Source organism: Chrysemys picta, chromosome 10, assembly GCF_011386835.1.
Source record: "Chrysemys picta bellii isolate R12L10 chromosome 10, ASM1138683v2, whole genome shotgun sequence".
In the NCBI taxonomy this organism is placed as follows: domain Eukaryota; kingdom Metazoa; phylum Chordata; order Testudines; family Emydidae; genus Chrysemys; species Chrysemys picta.
The window spans coordinates 38192855-38211514 of record NC_088800.1 but is presented as its reverse complement, the minus strand read 5'-3'; the positions used below and the strand labels follow the sequence as shown (position 1 = coordinate 38211514).

At 49.8% G+C, this 18660-nt stretch overlaps 1 protein-coding gene across 2 annotated transcripts in view; it reads right to left on the bottom strand.

The window, feature by feature from the left end:
- Positions 1–229: 229 nt before the first annotated feature.
- Positions 230–18660, bottom strand: part of CSPG4 (chondroitin sulfate proteoglycan 4) — a 79090-nt gene continuing 60659 nt past the window's right edge. For both annotated transcript variants that reach the window (XM_005290581.4, XM_065559577.1), the window contains exons 6-10: positions 14753–14951; positions 13600–13731; positions 10833–10999; positions 5618–5801; positions 230–4949 (exon numbers count right to left, since the gene is read on the bottom strand). In XM_005290581.4, coding sequence (XP_005290638.1) covers positions 2995–4949; positions 5618–5801; positions 10833–10999; positions 13600–13731; positions 14753–14951 — 2637 coding nt within the window. In that variant the 3' untranslated portion in view covers positions 230–2994. The remainder of the gene's footprint in view (positions 4950–5617; positions 5802–10832; positions 11000–13599; positions 13732–14752; positions 14952–18660) is intronic.

Sequence of the window (18660 nt, the reverse complement as noted above, 5' to 3'; positions counted from 1 at the left end):
TCCTGGGACCCCTGCTCCTAACTGCCCTCCAGAACCCCACCCCCTACCTAAGCCTCCCTGTTCCTTGTCCCCAAACTGCCCCCTCCTAAGACCCCCCCCAACTGTCCCCAGGACCCTACCCTCTACCTGTACCCTGACTGCCCAAAACCTTATCCACACCCCCCAAAAAGCCCCCCCCGAACTCCCGACCCCCCTCCTGTCTCTTGACTGCCCCCTCCAAAATCTCCCTGCCCCTTCTCCTGCCCCCTGGCCCCCTTACCCCGCCGCTCAGAACATGGTGTTGGGCTCTGTGTGGAGCCGGACACGTGGCTGCGCTCCCCAGCACAACACACAACCCGGTCCCTGCCCCTGCACAGTGCTGCCGGAGCGGGGCGCTGGGCTGCAGGGGAGGAGGAGCTGCCGAGGCCCGATGCAGATGGCCCGGCAGGCCGGCCGGCTCAGAATGCAGGGAGGGAGGGGCGGGGAGGAGGAGCTCAACAGCTGCTCCGGAGTCCAGCCCGGCAAGCTGCGGGGGAAGGGCTCTGGCTGCCAGAGCCCCATGCGAGAGGCTGACTTTCCTGCAGCCCTCCCAGCCGCGCCTCGCTCTGCCTGGGGGGGAATCCCGGACATTTTGAGTGATTTACAAATTCCCCCCCGACGCTATTTTTAACACAAAAAGGAGGACATGTCCGGGTAAATCCGGACGAATGGTAACCCTAGCCTCCCTCTTCCTCCTGCTGGAATGAAACCTAGCCCTCAACTCCATTGCAGTTTGTTACAGCCCTTCATGTCCTATGGCACAAGAGCAGTCTCAGAGATAAAGTATTTGTTATTATAGAAACCCTGAAGCCAGATTTTCAAAAGGGTGCATGCTACACGGCGCATGCATTTCTAAGCATGCAAATAGCAATGTATGCATGCTCTGATTTGCCTGTGCACAAGGGTAGCTGTGCACACAAAGCAGGGTTTACACACACACACACACACACACACACACACACACACACACACACACTGGAGTTTAGGATCTGGAGTCCGACGTGGAATTTAGCACCCACAGTTCTAAAAATTCGTCCCCGTACGTAAACAGTGAACTTCAGCATCAGCAAAATAAACATGTCTCATCTTCGCATTGACACTAGATATAATATAACAGGAACACCCCTGGGGTTCCAGGGCCAAACAGTCGATTTGGAAGGAACAATAAAAGTAAATTTAAATTAAGGCCAAGTTCTACTGTGAGTTAGAATGGTGTACATTGGCTTTAGTGGAGTTACACCAGATTTACGCCAATCTCAATGAGAGATGAGATTCTCGTCTGTAGCAATACAAAGGACTATTATTGGGTCAGAGCCTGAGCTCATAACTTAGTTTTTCCTCTGTCTTTACTCAGGTTAATTTCCATTGATGTCAATGGGAATTCTACCTGAGTAGAAACTGAGCAAGACCCAGGATTTGACCCATTCTTTCCAAATGTTGTTCTAGAACTAGCAGGGCTGAGAACAGGTCTGGAGGACATCCCCTCTGGAGAGTATCAGAATGTTTGTTTAGAACAATATGATCATATTATCCACCTGTTGTGGGTACTTCTGCTGGAGTGTCCTTATAACGGATCTAATTCTTCTCTCACATGTATCTCCTTTGACTTCTGTGAGGTTACTCCTGATTTACACTGACTTAAGGAAGAGCAGAATCAGGTTCGATATAGCACAGGACCAGATCCTCAGCTGGTGAAAATCAGTGGAGCTCTGCTGAGTTACACCAGCTGAGGATCGGATCCCGTATGTTTATCTGTTTCATAAAATATATTCCACACACCAACAGACGTCCCAGATAGTGGCATCCTGATAGACCCGAATCACTGCAAACATGCTCCAGTTTTGTAATCTGTTACATTCCTTCTACCTGTTGTGCAATATGGTAAATGACTGTTCAATCCATCTGATGCAACACATGACAAATATTCAAAGAAAAAGAGATTGCTTTTCTGAATGGGTGGGGACAATTTAAATTCCCTTGGCTTCGGCAGTGGAGATTTTCTGATTGTAAGGGCCAGTGCCTCAGCCCACCTAGCCCTGGGGAATTTGAAGGGCTCTGTGACCACCCTGACTGAATGCAAATTGCTCTTAATTTTGCCTTTTGCGCCAGAGCTTGAAAAACACCCTGGTGGAAAGCTCACCTCCCACCAGCCTCAGGGCCGCCCAGAGGATTCAGGGGACCTGGGGCAAAGCGGGGGAGCGGACATACTCACCAGGTGGCACTCCGAGTCTGTGGCAGCGGCGGGTCCTTCAGTCGCTCCGCGTCTTCGGCAACACTGAAGGACCCGCTGCCGAAATGCCGCCGAAGACCTGGACCGCCGCCGGGTAAGTAAAAAGGCGCCTCTAGCCAGGAAAGGGATTCTCAGCCAGGGCTCGCGGGGCCCCTGTAGGGTCCGGGGCCAATTGCTCCACTTGCCCGCCCCCCCCTCTGGGCGGCCCTGACCAGCCTCACTGAAATGGTTAAGTGCAGACACTCCTGTGCTTGGGCTGAGCGAGATGGGCCAGCCGGGACCTACCTGTCCTATGATTTATTGGTATCTGTAACTCTTTCCCAGTGCAGATGAGCTATTGAGTTGGCCAAATATCTGCCTGGAAAGGATTCACTGGGGGCACACTGTATTCCCACAACCTTCCCCTGCCCCCCAGCCCATTACACTGCACAGTTAAGTCACCCACAGGAGTTATCTGGCTTTCAGCTGTCCTTTCCTTCCCCCCTCCCATCCCACCCAAACAACTGGGAGACCTGGGATGTCAAGATATTTATTCCCTTCAGGGAGATTCCCTGCTGTCATACCAGTGAGACTCTGGAACCATCTTGGGGACCCTGCATCCCCAGGAGTCCTCTTGTGTCAATGGGATTGCCTCCTGCTTGTCAGGAAGGAGGAGGAGGAAGAGGCAGGATGACTCCATAACAATCCAGGAGGCCGAGGAGCTCTGCTTGGAGACAGTCTTGCCTTTTAGACTCTCGGCCCAGCGTTCAGACCCAGTACTGGTTATTTTTTAAGGCGGGGTTGGATGTCCTGCAGTACTGAAGTAGCTCGGGGTCCTGCTGTCCTCCTGGCCCTTTGCCCATGGGCTCCGATCCTTTGGCCTCCAGAGGGTTCACAGTCGTTAAAGGAATGGCTTGGTTCGGGTCAGTCTTGCGGAAGGTTTCCTGGTCGACCACTGCCCCATTCTTGGGTTTGGAAGTTGTCCCCTGGACGTTGTGCTTCCCGGTCTTGTTGCGTTTGTGGAGATAAAAGATCAGGAGAAGGATTAATGCCAGGAGGAGGATGATCAGGCAGATTGGGATGATCACGCTGAACATGTTGGCTTCAATGAAGCTGAGGAATGTGCCCCCCTCCAAGGGAGAGGGGCTTGTGGTAGCTTCGTGGCCCCCCCAGGCTGTTGGAAGCATGTCATACTTGCTGGTGTTGTGGCTCAGCTGGTCGGAGCCCTGGGGCTGGGTGGCCAGTGTTTGTGAGGAGGGACTCATCTCTTGGGGCATTTGCCTGTCACTCATCTCCGGGAGGTGGGGGGCTCTGAGCAGCGGGGTTCCGTATGGCGTGGAGGAGTTGTACGGCTCTGTGCTATACCCCAGAAATTCCAAGGCGGGTGGCACCCCATCAGCTGCCAGCTCGAACAGAAAGCTGTCATTCAACAAGTGGTGGCCAACATCTTCCATTTCCAGAACTTGCAGTGCGACCAGCCCCTGCTCGAGGTCGTGCTGGGTGAAGGTATCTATGGGCGCATGCTGACTCTCTTTGTCTCCTGAGATTTTCACAAAATGGCTGCCCTGGGGGGCTCTGAGGATTGTAAAAGCTGGGATGCTCTTTGTCTTGTTGGCCAGCTCACTGGCATCAAGGACCCTGGTGTCCAGAAGGGTGGTGGTTCCCCTCGGCCACCGAATCCCCTGCCATGTCCTGACCAAGGCCTTGACTGTCACATTCACTCCCCCCAATGTGTTTGCTCCTTTGGATGTTGAGAGGAACTGGAATTCATCTTTGGCAGAGGTGAAATCTGTGAAAGTAAAAGTCACTTCACCATTGTCCACTTGCTTCTGGGAAAAGCTTCTCGCTGGGCTTTGATTGACCCTCAACTGGCCAAATTTTGGATCCCTGGTGATTGTGTAATGGACTTCTTGTTCCCCTGGGTGTGATGCCCCCAGGAGGTGCTCTCGGGACAGAGAAGCAATGTTTAGGCCCTGGGGTATTTCCAGGGGTATCTGGCTCATCACTGTGGTTACTTCAGGCAGAACCTCAATCTCCAGAGAAGTGAAGATGGGTGGATTATGCCCATCGGAGATGCTGAACTCTAAGGACCCAGGAGAACCACTCCCATTGGTGATGAATATTAGGTGCCTGGCATTGATGTCTGCTTGGGTGAACTGACTGATAGGCACCTGTTTGTTGTGTGTGTTGGCCAGGAAGCCATTGGATGGCCCCTTGAGGATTCTGTATTCAACCTCTTCAGGGGAACTGTCAGGATCTATAACATCCAAATGATCCTGGGAGAGCACTGCCGAGGAGCCTTGGAGAACCTGCAGAGCATGGCCTTGCTTTGCGAGACGAGGTGGTTTCTCATTGATCTCACTCACTGTTATGTTGAATGCTTCAGAAATGACCAATCCCCCTCCTTCCTGTGGAGGCCGAATAGACTCCATAGCCCTAGGCTGCAGCCAAGCCTCAAATCTGAAATTATCTTCGCGGGTCCCAGACCCCTGGTGAGCGTATTGCAGGTTACCCACGACCACATCGGACTGCAGGAAGTAGGGATGCTTTTCGCTGATGGATACGTTTGCAAGAGAAAGGTGCCCATGGGTGGGCAGCTCCGTAACTAGGAACACTACATCATAGGATGCCCGCTTGGACTCCGGAACTTTGGTCAACAGGTTGGAAGCATCCAGCACTGAGGTGTCAATTTGCGCTCTTTGAGCTTCCAGGATCCTGAGGCCTGGAAGAAAGGAGAACACTGTCCAGTGACTGTCTTGATGACAACAGCACTCAGCCAGGAGGAACCAGAAAAGGTGAAGTGGTGGGGAGGAGAGGAAGGGCTGGGAGAGAGAGACGGTGGAGCTAAAACAGAGAATGCTATGGAGGAGAGAGGAGGAGAGCTCAAGGAAGAGAGGTACAAAGGAAAGCTGGAGGCAGGGGAAGGAGAACAAATCCAATGTATCACAATAGTTCTGCTGGAGAACAGGAGGAAAGGAAAGGAATCAAGGAAGGTTGAGAGGTACAGAAGGAAGAGGGAAGCCACAGCAAAGGAAGGACTGAGAGAAGAGAAGTATGAGAGTCCTTGCTGCAGAGGGGCCCCGATTCAGAAAAGCATTTAAGCACTTGTTCAGTTCCGATTGTGCTGAAGTGCTGTCCGGCATGGGGTTGCCTTACTGAACTGGGATCTCAGTGTGAAGATTCAGAATGGCTGTTCCTAAGACTCCTCAGTAATACAGAAAGAGAGAGAGAAAGAGAGAGAGGTAAGCTAGCAAAGTTCAGTACAGCTCTCATGTCCCTTGCTTCCTGGATGACATTGTCCGCACCCTCCCTCCACTTGACCACAGCCTCCCTCGTCTGTTCATGGGAGCCAGTGCAGCTTTGTTCCCAACAGCTCCATGGCTCTTTTACCTTGGTTTCTCCACAGTTTCGTTGAGGGATGGGGACAGCTTGCCTCGAATGAGACCAGCACTCCGAGGACGGATGAATTGGTTACTGTGGGTGGGGAGGAAACTCGGAAGTGAAAAGCATCCTGGGTAAACCAGAATGGCTGCTGAGGCATGTTGTGCTGGTAAAAAATCATTCCTCTATCCACCTGGTTTGAAACAAAAAGCAAACAAGCAAGCACCCTTTTAATCATAGCAAAATAAAACAAGAAATAATACCCAATACTATTTCCTGGACAGGATCCTGCAGCCAGCCAGCATGCAGAACTGCCACTGAATTCAGCAAGAGATCTGCCTATCTGTTTTATTTATAGATCGCCAATCACTGCAGTATCATTATCAGTGTTGTACAGGTGGGGAAACTGAGGCACGGCGACTGCCCTGGGTCATATGGTGAGTTGATGGGAGAGAAGGGAGTAGGACCCAGAATTCCTCATTCCTAGCTCTCTGCTCTAATCACTGGGTCATGCTGCCTTCGAGTGCCCCTCTTGGTGCCCAACACAGAAGAATGGGAGAGTCAAGCCCTCTGTTATGCTGAAAGGTGCTATTGGCTGCCACTGGGCGGGTGTTTCAGATCCTAAAGCCAAGGGATACCAAGCACCCTCTTTCAGGCCTAAAAGAGGGAGCAATAAAAGCCTTTTTATTTAATAAAAACAGCTACAGATGATGGTGTGGGGGACGACTGTCCAAGGCAGTGGCCTCATGGCAGGTCAGAGCTAAGCCGTTGGCACTGAGGGCTTTCCCTGGTGCAAGTGCAGGAGTTAAGCTATTGGTTGCAAGCAGTGTGTGCTGGAGGCAGAAAGCCAGGAGAATGAGCTGTGTGTGTGACCCGCAGAGGAACAGGGCTTTTTGGGCACAGAGCTTGCTGGAAGAGCAGACGTGGGGATTTCTGAGCCAGGAAACTGCCTGCTTTGTTTCTTTATGCTCAGGGAAAAAGGCCTAAATACACAAGATTACATCTAGAATATAACTGACTTGTATCGCTGATTTCTTGTCCTAATGGAAACAACACTGCAAAACCCCGAATTTTGGCTACCCGTTCAGGCCACAGGGGCAACACACTGAGGGGCCCTCAGTCTGCATTGGGCTGAGAATGGAGGGATGTGGGCAGGAGCAGAGCAGAAGGGCAAAGGATTGGAGCCAACACTGAGATAGGAGTAGCTTAAAACAACATGTAGTACTGGTTCTGAGCATTGGTCTAGTGCAGGGGTCTCAAACACGTGGCCCAGGGGGCGCATGCAGCCCGCGGGGTTGTTTTCTGTGGCCCGCAAGCTCCTTGTGGCCCCCCCGCCCCCACAGCATTTACCTAGAGCGGCTCCAGACTCCCTGCCTGCCCTGCCCCTGCGCCGCTCCGGGAAGTGGCTGGAATGTGGGGAAGGGGGGCACGGGGTCTGTGTGTTGCTCTTGCTTCAGGCAGCGCCCCCAGCAGCTCCCATTGGCCGCGGTTCCCCATTCCCGGCCAATGGGAGCTGCTGGGGGTAGTGACTGAAGCAACAGCAACACACAGACCCCTGTGCCCCTCCTCCCCAAAGTTCCGGCCACTTTCTGGAGCGGCATGGGGACAGGCAGGCAGGGAGCCTGCCCTGCCCCCAGTGCGTGTCGGGCTGGAACCCACCCCCCCCAAACCTCTCCTGCAGCTGAACCCCCTGCCCTGAGCCCCAGCCACACCCCACACCCCTCCTGCACCTCCTGGGAACAGGAAGGGGGCAGAGTTGGGGTGGGGATTTCGGGGAAGGGGTTGGAATGGGGGCGGGGCCTCATGGAAGGGGTGGAGTGGGGGCAGGACCGAGGGCAGCGGGGGGGGAGGTGTCAGTAATGTGGCCCTCGGGCCAATGTACTAGTCCTCATGTGGCCCTTGTGGTCATTTGAGTTTGAGACTCCTGGTCTAGTGGGTAAGATGCTGGCCTGGGTATTAGGAGCCCTGGGTTTTATTCCTGATTCTGCTACAGATGTGCTGGGTGATTTGGGGCATGTCACCTTCCCTCTTGCTGCTTGTCTCTCTTGTTTATTTAGATTGTAAGTGCTTTTAGGTCTGGGAGTGTCTCTCGCAATGTCTGTACAGCGCCTAGCGTAATGGGACCGGGATCTCAGGTGTATGTATAAAAATGATGTTGTTGGGAGATGATGAAAGACAACACTGATTCTTCTCCCAGCTCCTTACTTGCTGGGCTGAGAATGGCTACTATGTAGGGGTATGGGAAGCACAGAACTGGAGAGATCTTCATTCTGAAGTGGGCTGAGAATAGCTCATGTGGGAAGATATGGGAAACATTCATAGCTTTACTAGCAAAAGAAACTGTGACTTGAAAGCTGTAGCTGTTTAAAGCAGGGTTAAATTAGAGTGAGAAGCCTCTCTTAAATGCAATTCTCCAGAACTAGGCAGGCAGAATTGCACATGCAAAATATATATGCCTAATTTGTATGTGCAGTCACCCGGATTTTTTGCCTAAATCAGCTAATTGTGGGTACAAATGGTTGATTACACAATCCTGATTTGCATGTGCAGCCATGATCAATGTGTGGACAATTTAGATGTGCAGTTGTACTTCTATCAGGGGGTAGCCGTGTTAGTCTGTATCTACAAAAACAACAAGGAGTCTGGTGGCACCTTAAAGACTAACAGATTAATATGGGCATAAGCTTTCGTGAGTAAAAACCTCACTTCTTCGGATGCATAGAGACTCTATGAGGTTTTTACTCACGAAAGCTTATGCCCAAATTAATCTAGTTGTACTTCTGTGTATGCCTGGCTACGTGTGCCTGATTTGAATAGCAGGCCCTTCCTGGTTTGCACTGTAAAAATTATTAAGGTACCCTCTGCCCTCTCTTTAATCTAGATGTTTCCATGTCTGCACCTCCCTCGCTCTGTTGAAGGATTTCTGGAGGGGGAGAGACCCCTAATTTGAAACCCCATCAGAGGTGACCCAGTTTGAACAGTCCATCCGCCTGTTCACATGTTGCTGGGGACACTGGGGCCATCATCTGCCACAGCCTTTCTGGAGTGTGATTTCAAGGGAGCCGTGGCAACAGCATGCGTTGCTGTGGTAACCCAGTGAATATTTCATTGGCTGGCGATGGAAGAAGAGTTCAGCGCCTATCTGATGGGATAGTGTTTACAGCCCTGCTGCTTGCTGGGACTGTCCAAGGGGGTGGGGATTAAAAAGAGGATGAGAAACGAAAAACAAAATGTGGTTTGAGTTCTGTGCTGGGGATCTCGGGGGACGTCTGAATCAGAGCAGTGCTGGGTGAGAGGAGCAGTGTTCTCCTGCGTATTTGCTCTTTCTGCTGTTCTGACAGATGTGGTTGAGTGCTGAGCCCTCAGAGAACAGAACAGAATAGTAGTAATACTCTGTGCTTGTATAGCACCTTTCATCGAAGAATCTCAAAGCACATTACAAGGTAGGTGAGTATCACTGTCCCAATATTACCAAAGGGCATAGAGGGGTGAAGTGACCTGCCCAACAACCCAATGGCATTGCTGAGAATAGATCCCAACGTCCTGCTTTAATCACTAGACCATGCCGTCTCAATGGGCAAACTGAAATCAAATCATGGCTACCAAAGTTTAGAAGCTACCCAGGAATGCTGCATCCTTCATGGAAAGTTCCTAGAGAGAACAATCAGGCCACATTTCGATAGAATGTCCAGGCCAGCCTTTTGAATTTGTGTAGCGAGGGTAAAATTCTCTGTTACATTCAAAAGGGTTTGAGAGTCATTTCTGTAGAATCCTATTAGTGCATTTACTATAGCATTTTGTAAGACTTTTCTGTAAGAGAGGTGTGTGTGTGTTGAGTTAGAATGGTGATGGTAGAAAAAAAGAGAAAAAAGAAGGAAAAGATCGGCAGAATGAGAAAGACGAGAGAGGAGGTGAAAGAGATGAACATCCTGCAAACTGCAATGTAATCTATTATCTGAGAAATATACTGGATCCCATCTGTCCCTCCATGGAAGGAAAGGCAGCAGGTGAGTGTGCTCAGTCTAAGCATGCCTGATCTTACAGCCTGCTCTGCAAAATAATGTAGTAGCACACAGGGAATGCTGCTGCCAGGAGGAGTGGGGAGAGCCGAATTCTGAATTGGTTGCTTGCCATTAAACACAGGGCTCCAGAGTTCCAAGATTCCCATCGCAGACCTGAGGGGGTTTCAGGCCCCAGGTTATAGTCAAAGCTGCCAGGACCAAGATTTGTTCTGAAATGGGAGCAGTGTGGCACCCGGTGGAGAGAGACAATGATGTCTTTTTTTGGTTTGTGATTTGGGAGGAAGGCCTCACTATTGGCAAAGGAAGGGCTAGATGCTCAGCTGATGGTGCTGTGCTGCTCTACTGCTGCCGTGGATCTGGCCCTCATGTTTCATCCAGGAATGAGCAGTGAATTCAGAGCTAGTGCAACATGCCAGTTTGACAAGGCTGGAGACACATGTCCTCTGTCTCCCTCCAAACATAGGGGCAGGCTTCCAGAACAGAGCCCGATAATTCCCCTTCACACCAGATTTTAGGACCTTCTGTAGGGCTGGAAAAGCCAGTTAGTCTCAATGACCTCTTCTCTGAGGCCGCCAGCAAGGACATTGGTTGTGTTGATACTTCTCCCATGCACTGGGAACTGGTCTGAGGCCACTGACTCACATTGCAGAAACCACCAAACACCACAGGTCACATGCAACAGTGTTTGGTCATTATCAGCTCTGGCTGGATTTGCCCTGGTGCCAAGGAGGTAAATGGCTCTGCTGCCTTGAGCCATCCGGTCTCCTTGCATATATTTCAGCTGTGACTAAAGAAGACTGCATTGTGCTGTAGAATCCAGTTGTGTTAGTCAGGCTGGGAGCTAGAGGGTTTGCGAGAACTATAGGGTTTGCACAGGTGCAGCACAGTGGCATAGCTAGGAAGGGAAATTTGGGTGGGCTGCAATTTATGCTGGACAGGCAGTGAGCAAGGTCTGCCATCGGAGCAAATCATTGATATTGCACTTGAAGAAATTGACTTACACTTGGCATTCAGCCATGCTCAGATTTGGGCAGGCCTGGCTGCTAATAGGGTGGACCACACCCCACCCCGGCCCACACATGACAACGCCTGTGGTGCAGCAGCCTCAATAATGAATTAAGGCACCTGAATCTTGTCTCTTCTCTAACGTGAGACATGACATAACATGAGGGACATGACAATGGGGAGGCAGGAGCACTTACCTCAGCCTGGGTGAAGTTCTCTAGTGGCCCACTGGCACTGCCCAGATGGTATTTCACCAGCCTGCCCAGTTGTGGGGGCTCCTCTATGCTGTAAAATAAGGTACGGGAATCTGCTTTGCTGTTGGTTACTGCTTTCAAATTCTGGCTTGTGATTGGCTGAAGGGTCCCTTTAAAACAAATAGTATACGGTGCATTTATTCACAGCAGCCAATCAGTGCTCCCTCCTTCCCCCCCTTTATAGAAGGATGTATCTTATAAGCTAAGATGTCTCTAACTGCCTGGGAACCTGGCATAACCACACAGATCAGAGTGCATTAGCTCCTTTACCAGCCCTTTCATTCATATCCTTACACCTGTAGATTCAAGTCCCATCCCAGAATTTGGGCTAATCCCCTGGACAGAAAAAGGGCAGGTAGGGCATTTGTAGAACTGATGAATGAAATTGTTTTTAATTGTTCACTTTATTAATGTAACTTCATAAGTAAAGTTTTATGAATGAAACAATATTCATTCATAAAACCAGTTACCCCAATAACTGGCTAATTAACAATTAAGATGCTTGTTAAGAGCCATAGCTGTTCAGTCAGCTGCCTTTGTAAGTTTCACTATCAATCCAATTCCTGCTTAAATCACTGAGACTTGCACTGTTTCAGTACTGTAACTTCTGTTCACCATTTATTATACTTGGCTACAGTGTAACTTCTGTTCACTGTTTGCCATCCATTATACTTGTCTATATTGTAACTTCTGTTCACTGTTTGCCATATTGTAATTCAACCCCCATTTTAAAACGCTTACTCCATTTTGTAAGGGCTTGCTGCAACCTTCATTTTTGCAAACCCTGCTGTAATCTTATTAGTTTACTTTAGATGTGTGAATGAGGTATGTATGGATGATGGAATCAACCTCCAGCCCCAGCCTGTCCTGATTAAATAAAGTTCAAACACCAAAGGCTGAAGATGCAGACAAAAGCCCTAACAAAGTAAGAAGAATCCACCCTAAAAAGAAGAGATACAATAGAAGGAAGATCAAAGCCCGGTCCAAGGCTGAAAGTCATGTCTGCAATTGACGGGTGATCAATCACCAAACCTGAAGGCAGCGTGACACAGCAAGACCTATAGACTCTGGATTCAAACTAAAGCCTACAAAAAGGATGGGTGAGATGGAAAACTTTGGAGGAGGGTAACATTCTGCTGCCAACATGGAAGGGCATCGGTGCGCGCCCAACAGAGACCCAGCTCGCCCTTGTGCCCGGCTTTCCTGGCCAGTTAGCCACCACAAGCTACAAACCCAAGCTGCAAACTCAAGCCACAGACTCAAGCAGGACTGGTAACTATGCAGCAGCTGCAGAACATCTGATGGGTGTGTGTGTGTGTGTGTCAAGTATCAGAGGGGTAGCCGTGTTAGTCTGAATCTGTAAAAAGCAACAGAGGGTCCTGTGGCACCTTTGAGACTAACAGAAGTACTGGGAGCATAAGCTTTCGTGGGTAAGAACCTCACTTCTTCAGATGCAAGTCTTGCATCTGAAGAAGTGAGGTTCTTACCCACGAAAGCTTATGCTCCCAGTACTTTTGTGTGTGTGTGTGTGTGTGTGTGTGTGTGTGTGTGTATAGGAATTAGGTATAATGTGTGTGTGTGTGTGTATAAGGATTAAGATATTAGTTATTGGTCATAAATCAAATTGTTATCATAATAAATGTGGCATCTTTATCTTGTCCCCTTTAATAAGATCCTGCTAGTTTTTATTGGTATAACACATTGATACACATCCGTTGGGTATCATCAGATACTTGTCCCTGCATCAGTGACATCAGTGGGAGTTTTGCAGTGGATTTCAGTGCTAGACGTAAATATTTATACACACAGATATATTTTAAGCTAACCAACCACGGCCTTTAAGGGCCGGCTTTGCTGCCCATTTACATTCACACAAAATGTCTGCATGATTTGCCTCCACACCTGCCATAATTCCAAGCATGGACCGGGTATTTATGTGAGTAAATGATCCGTAAGTGCCCCATCTGCACAAAGAATGATCCCGATTTGTGCAGGCCCTGCAATCCGGGTAACTGCGTGTAAATGGGCAGCTTGGGCTATGCTGCTGCCTGTGCATTTTTCTGAAAATCTGAGCCTAAGAGGCTGCTGAGTCCTTATGTCTCAGTGGGCAACAGAAATGCCTCTTATCATGTCTCCCTCTCTCTGTGCAGCTAGGCTGGAAAGTGTCACTTGAGTGTTAGGTAAATGCCACACAATAGGAGGTGAAATGCCATCTGTGCTCTCAGAAAGGGAGTGGAGTCACAAATCAGGCCAAGCTCTTTCTCGTGCCAGATCACCCACCCCATCGCCTCCCACTGCGGCATGCTTAATCGTCTGCATGGATGAACAGCAGCACACTGGATCCTCTGGGGAAGGGCTGCTGGTAGTACTGACATAGTAGAAGCCAGTCAGGACAAAGGCCCAACATGTAGATTTCAAAGCATCTACCTTTTCCTACATTGTCTTTCATTCTGCCTCCATCAGCACCCATATGTTACCATCAGCCCTCCCTCCTTTCAGCCTGACACACCTTACTCCCACTCATGTTTCTTTCAACACAGTCTTCCACTGATTTTTCTTTTCTTCTTCCATAAACCAACCTAGCCCAATAGCTACTGGAGCTGTTGGATGCTGCTGATTTGATGACTAGTCAAGGCTCTTGCTGGCCCAGCTCCTCTCCTTTCAGCAGCCCTGACTGGAGTCACCCCTCTTTCCTCTGTGGGTGACTCACCTGGACACAGAGTGAGATCCTGTTTGTTTTCCAAGGTGATGACCAGCTTCTGGGCACTCACAGTGAAGAAATGCCTGGAGGAGATGTTCTCGCCATCAGATAGATTGAAGGAGAAGCCACCATCAAGGGGTCCTGCAGAAAGCATGTTAGTGGGACAGGGATCAGTCAGCGGGATCCAGTGGCATGACAGTGACAACTCTTACCCCATAAGAGGAAGGCAGAGGGTGAGAGACACTGGTGGAACAGCGTAGCAAAGCTTGTGAAGGAATGAACATGGAGACTAAATTCCTCACTAGCCATTGTTGGGGTGCACTAGTGACTTGGGAAGCCTCGTTCAGGGCTGAATGAGCAGGAAAACTGAGTCCCCCCAGCTCAGCACTGGGCTGGGGTCCACTGGTGACTTGTGTGTTTGTGTATTGGGTGCGTGTGTGTGTGTGTGTGTGTGGGGGGGAAACTAGCCGAGCTCAGGAATGAGTAAGCATGGAAGCTGAATTGCCTCGGCTCACACCAGGTCAGGGCTGGGCTCTATTGTAGAGTCCCCTTGTGTCACTAGGCTGTCCGTGATTGCCAAATTATGGTCCATGGTGCCCTTCCTGGTGGTCATAAGAATAAAACAAGAGGACAGCCAAGAAGTGAGGGGTTCAGGAATCATGTGGGGAGGTGGCTCCCCCAGCGGCCTCTCTTATGAAGTGACAGGAAGACTGAGTCCTTGCCGTAAGTGCCATGCTGTCGGACACAATGCCTGAGCTCAGTACATTGCGACACAGGTTAATTGTGGGGGAGGGCCAGGTGTTGGGTGAGTTACACATCAGGGGAAAGCCAACTTTGAGTTGAACGAACTTGCAGGGTTGGTATAAATCTGGAATAATGACATTGAAGCTGAGGGGGTTACTCTGCATTTACAATGGGGCTAGTGAGAGCAGGATCTGCCTGGGAGACTGCAGTCTCTTCTTGTCCCAGGACAGGGGGTTCTTTCCAGCTGTGGGCTGTACACTAGTGTTTATGGGCTGGTCAATGCCGTGTTGGGGTATTTGACTGTCCAGAGTTAGTTTTCCTTAACATACAGCTCTCCCCACATTGATCCACAATAGGCCCCTCAGCACCCTGGCCTCCAGGCCCGGGAATGTCCTGCTTCCACCTGTCCATTACCTACCTTCATGCACAAACTGAACAAGTCCACTATTTATCTGAGCCTGAGTGAACTGCAGGATCCCGTTGCTAGGAGACGACCTCAGCACAACCTTCCCATTGGCTGGGGGCCTGATGGAATAAACCACTTCCTCTGGAGGGGAGTCCTCATCTTCACTTCTCAGGATATTGGGAGTGATCTCTGCGGTGGTATCTTCCTGCATCTGGGGGAAAATGCTGAGCAATCAGCCAAGCGTGAATTTGACACAGTTTCCCAAAGGGGTGGAGAGATTCCACCAGTGCCTTTGGAGAGCTAATTTCATAGCCAGCTGGGGGCCCAAACCAATCTCTCCCCGACCCCCTACCCCCACACAGCTTCACTGACAGCAGCTGGACTACTCACATGAGTATACACAGAGAGGGGGAATATGCAGATAATCTGGTGGTTTCACAGGCACCATGCCACCCTGTGACTGGAGCCCAGCTGTTTGGAACTGATGTTTCACAGCACAAGCTGGGAAGCCAGGTGCTCACGGCCATAAAGCCAATTGTATTACCAGGGCAGCATCGTTTCTTGGTTAGAACAGGCGAGTGGAGGGCAGGACTCTGGGGTTCTATTGCTGACTCTGCCACTAACTCACCGTGCTTCCTTGGTCAAGTCACATCACCTCTCTGAGCCTCAGTTTCCCCTTCTGTGAAATGGCTAATGGGGCTAATGATGCTGACTCACCTCACAGGGCGCACATGTGGCTTAATGAATCTCCACAGAGGGCTTGGAGGGTGGTGAGTGAGAATTCATTCTCTCCACCAGCATCCTCTGACCCACATTTCTAACAGGCTTTGTGTCTTGGAATCTCACGCAGATTTCACCACGGTGCTTTCAAGTGGGTCACTGGTTTTGAGCTCTCTCCACGTAACCCCACTCGGCCAGTTCTCCTTTCCATATTATTGTCTCATTTTGCTTGTGCTACAGTCTCTAACTGAAAAGCTTCCAATCCTACCATCCCTATCTAATGAGGCCATAAACTGTGCCAGCAAATCCTTGTGGAATGAAATGTAAACTAGCTATGCTTCCTGTAAAGCCATGGTGACAAGTTGTAACTGTCTGGGAGCAACCTTCCTCAGGGTAATGAGCTATTACTATTATTTAGATTACACTAGCATCCAGAAGCCTCATCTAAGATGAGGGCCCTGTTGCGTGAGGTGCTGTGCAGACAGTCTCTGCCCCAAAGAGCTTTCAGTCTACATAGACAAGACAGACAAAGTGTGTGTGTGTGTGTGTGTGTGCGGGGGGGAGCAGCTTGCCCCAGGTCACACTGCAGGAGGGGCATGAGCAACAGATCATGCAACGTGCATGGAATTTGCAAAGCATTTGGAATGTCTTCCCTGTTAGACTGATAACTGCTAGGTGTGGCCACTGGTCCCTGGACTCCCATGGGGAGGAGATGCTGCAGGCACCATTTACCCCTGCTGGGGCAAAGTTACACTGGGGGATAGATTTGGCTGGGAGACTTTCTACTGCCTTAAATAACTGGTACATTAGATTTTACAGCCAGATATTTATTGTCTGCGATGAGCCAAATTCTTTTGGTCTTTAATAGGGCCAAATTCCCATAAAAATCAATGGGAGCTTGGCTCCCTGGAGGACTGTGGGATTTGAGCCAATGCCACTTTAGAAACGATCCAGAACCAAACCCCAGAGACCAGGCTGGAGGTTCTGATTTTGGGTATTGTGGCTCAGCCCCCGTCTCTACAAAACAGTTGGAAAATGAGGCCAGGTGGAGAGCGTGGAATTGATTTCAGCATGATGATGTGTGGGCACTGTCATGCTGGGCTGGGCAGGGCTGCTCACAGCAGGAAGTCAGGCTCAGCTGCTCTTTGGCCTTTGAGTGGCTCCGTGTGTTAGAACAGGGCACACCCAATCCGTACACACTGCAGCCTCAGCTGGAATGTTAGCTCCCAGCAGACACTACAGGAAAATCACCCTTTCAGCTCTGGGTTCCAGGCACTCGATCTCCACTCGGGCAGTTTTATGTGCTCACCAAACCCTTCAGTTGAAAGCTTTCCATCGTCTGATTGGGTGTAGCTGGTTCTCTTCCTATTGCAGTGACAGGATGTTGCCAGTTGCTATGGAGAAAGTTCTAAATGAAGAACATTCTTGGAACCCTCCAATTCTGGATTGGTGTCTTGGGCACACAACTCTGCCAGTTCCCTGTCCCAGCCTCCTCTTCCAGGGGACAGGAGGACAAGCTAGTCCAAGACATAAAAGCAAGCTCCTGTATACCTGTGGTCATTTGGCAAGGGAGCGAGTACCCATTGTGTTCTACTGACTTACTTGATTCTCCACTCCCTGCCCTAAAATCTTATGTAGTGTGGGCTGTAGGCTACATGACACACCCAGAGGTGGCTGCATTTCACAGATGAAGGGATCCCTATGATGTTATATATCTGTTGAGAAGCTGCAGCTTCTATTAAATGTGCTATATCTCCCTGCAGCTTGCATGGTGGAGATAAGGCCCTGATCGTCAAAGGTATTTCAGTGCCCAACTCCCCTAGGAATGGAAACACTGAGACTCTGGGCCTGAGAGCCCAATCCTGAAAACTCTCCAAGGGAGTTCTGGATCAGGCCCTAAATGACGGCAGTTACTAAAAACTGTACTGTAAAATTGTGGTCACAAAGGGCTTAATCCAGCTCCCCTGGGTGGTTATTATTTGAGGGCATCTCCTAAGCACAGATACACTATATGACATGAACGGCTTGGTCCCACAAGCCCTCCACCATGAAGCAACCAGTGAAGTCAGTGGCAGCTCTGTGAGGACTCCCAGGGCTGGGCCCATAGCTCTGGAGTCTTGGGTGGAAGGTGCTCTCTAAATACAAGCCAGGATTGCGGGGAAACGTGCCTGTTTCAGAGCGTCCCCTTTAGAGTCAGAGCCATCCCAGCGGAAGCTGCTGTTTAATTTGTGTCTGGGATCTAACAGCCCCTGAGGGTGGGAATAAATAGCTGAGGGCTCTGCATACATCTGTGTTGCATTCAAGAGCTTTTGCATTCCCTCTGCCAGGTACCTGCGGCCTAATGAGGAAATAAGGTCTTTCGGAGGATTTTTAATGGCAGGTAAATTTTATAGTGGGTTCAGCACCATCCAGAATTCACATTGGCTGGGGCTAAAATGTGCGGTTCTGAGCATGTGCAGCAGTGGCACATTTCCTAAGCCAATAACTCGTTGTAATTTATTTCTGCCCCATTGAAAAGCATTATTCCCCATCACAGACTAATGGAAAGAACTGCAGCTCGGTAGACAATGCTTCCTGAACAGCAGGAACGACTAATGGAATGTCTTGGCCCTTTACTCTTCGGGGTTTGTTACAGAAAGCCTGCTCCGCAGTCACTGAAGTGCTTAATTATATTCCACATCCCCTCTGAATTATTAAAGCTTTGCACTTGTTTCTATTCTTACTTACTCGTCTTATTATATCCGGTCAGACTTCGTGTCGCCTGTGTTCTCTGTGAGCACCGGGTGTAGTTTAGAGACCAGCTCCAAGAATGCTTTAGCCTGACTTGGACTCACTAATGGGAAGGTGTTGCTGTTATGAAGTTTCAACCCATGTACTGATTCCTTTCTGTGATTTATCAATGAAAACGCTTCTTTTAAAGGGGCTGAACATCTGAATAAACGATCTTTTTGTGTTTGCCTTGTGGCTGGTCAGTTTCACTTGTGTTTCTAGTTAGTTTCGCTTTTGGGCCACAGGGGCTGCAAGGTTGCAACCACAGGATGGCTTAAACACCAGGGAGCCAAACAGTACCTGAGTTCAGAGCAGACAATGAAGTGGAATGGCTTTGTGTATCCCCTATGCTGGGGGCTGGAAGAGGTTAGAGGAGTCTGAGGGCTGCCTTGACTTTCATAAGAACAACAGAACAGCCATACTGGGTCAGA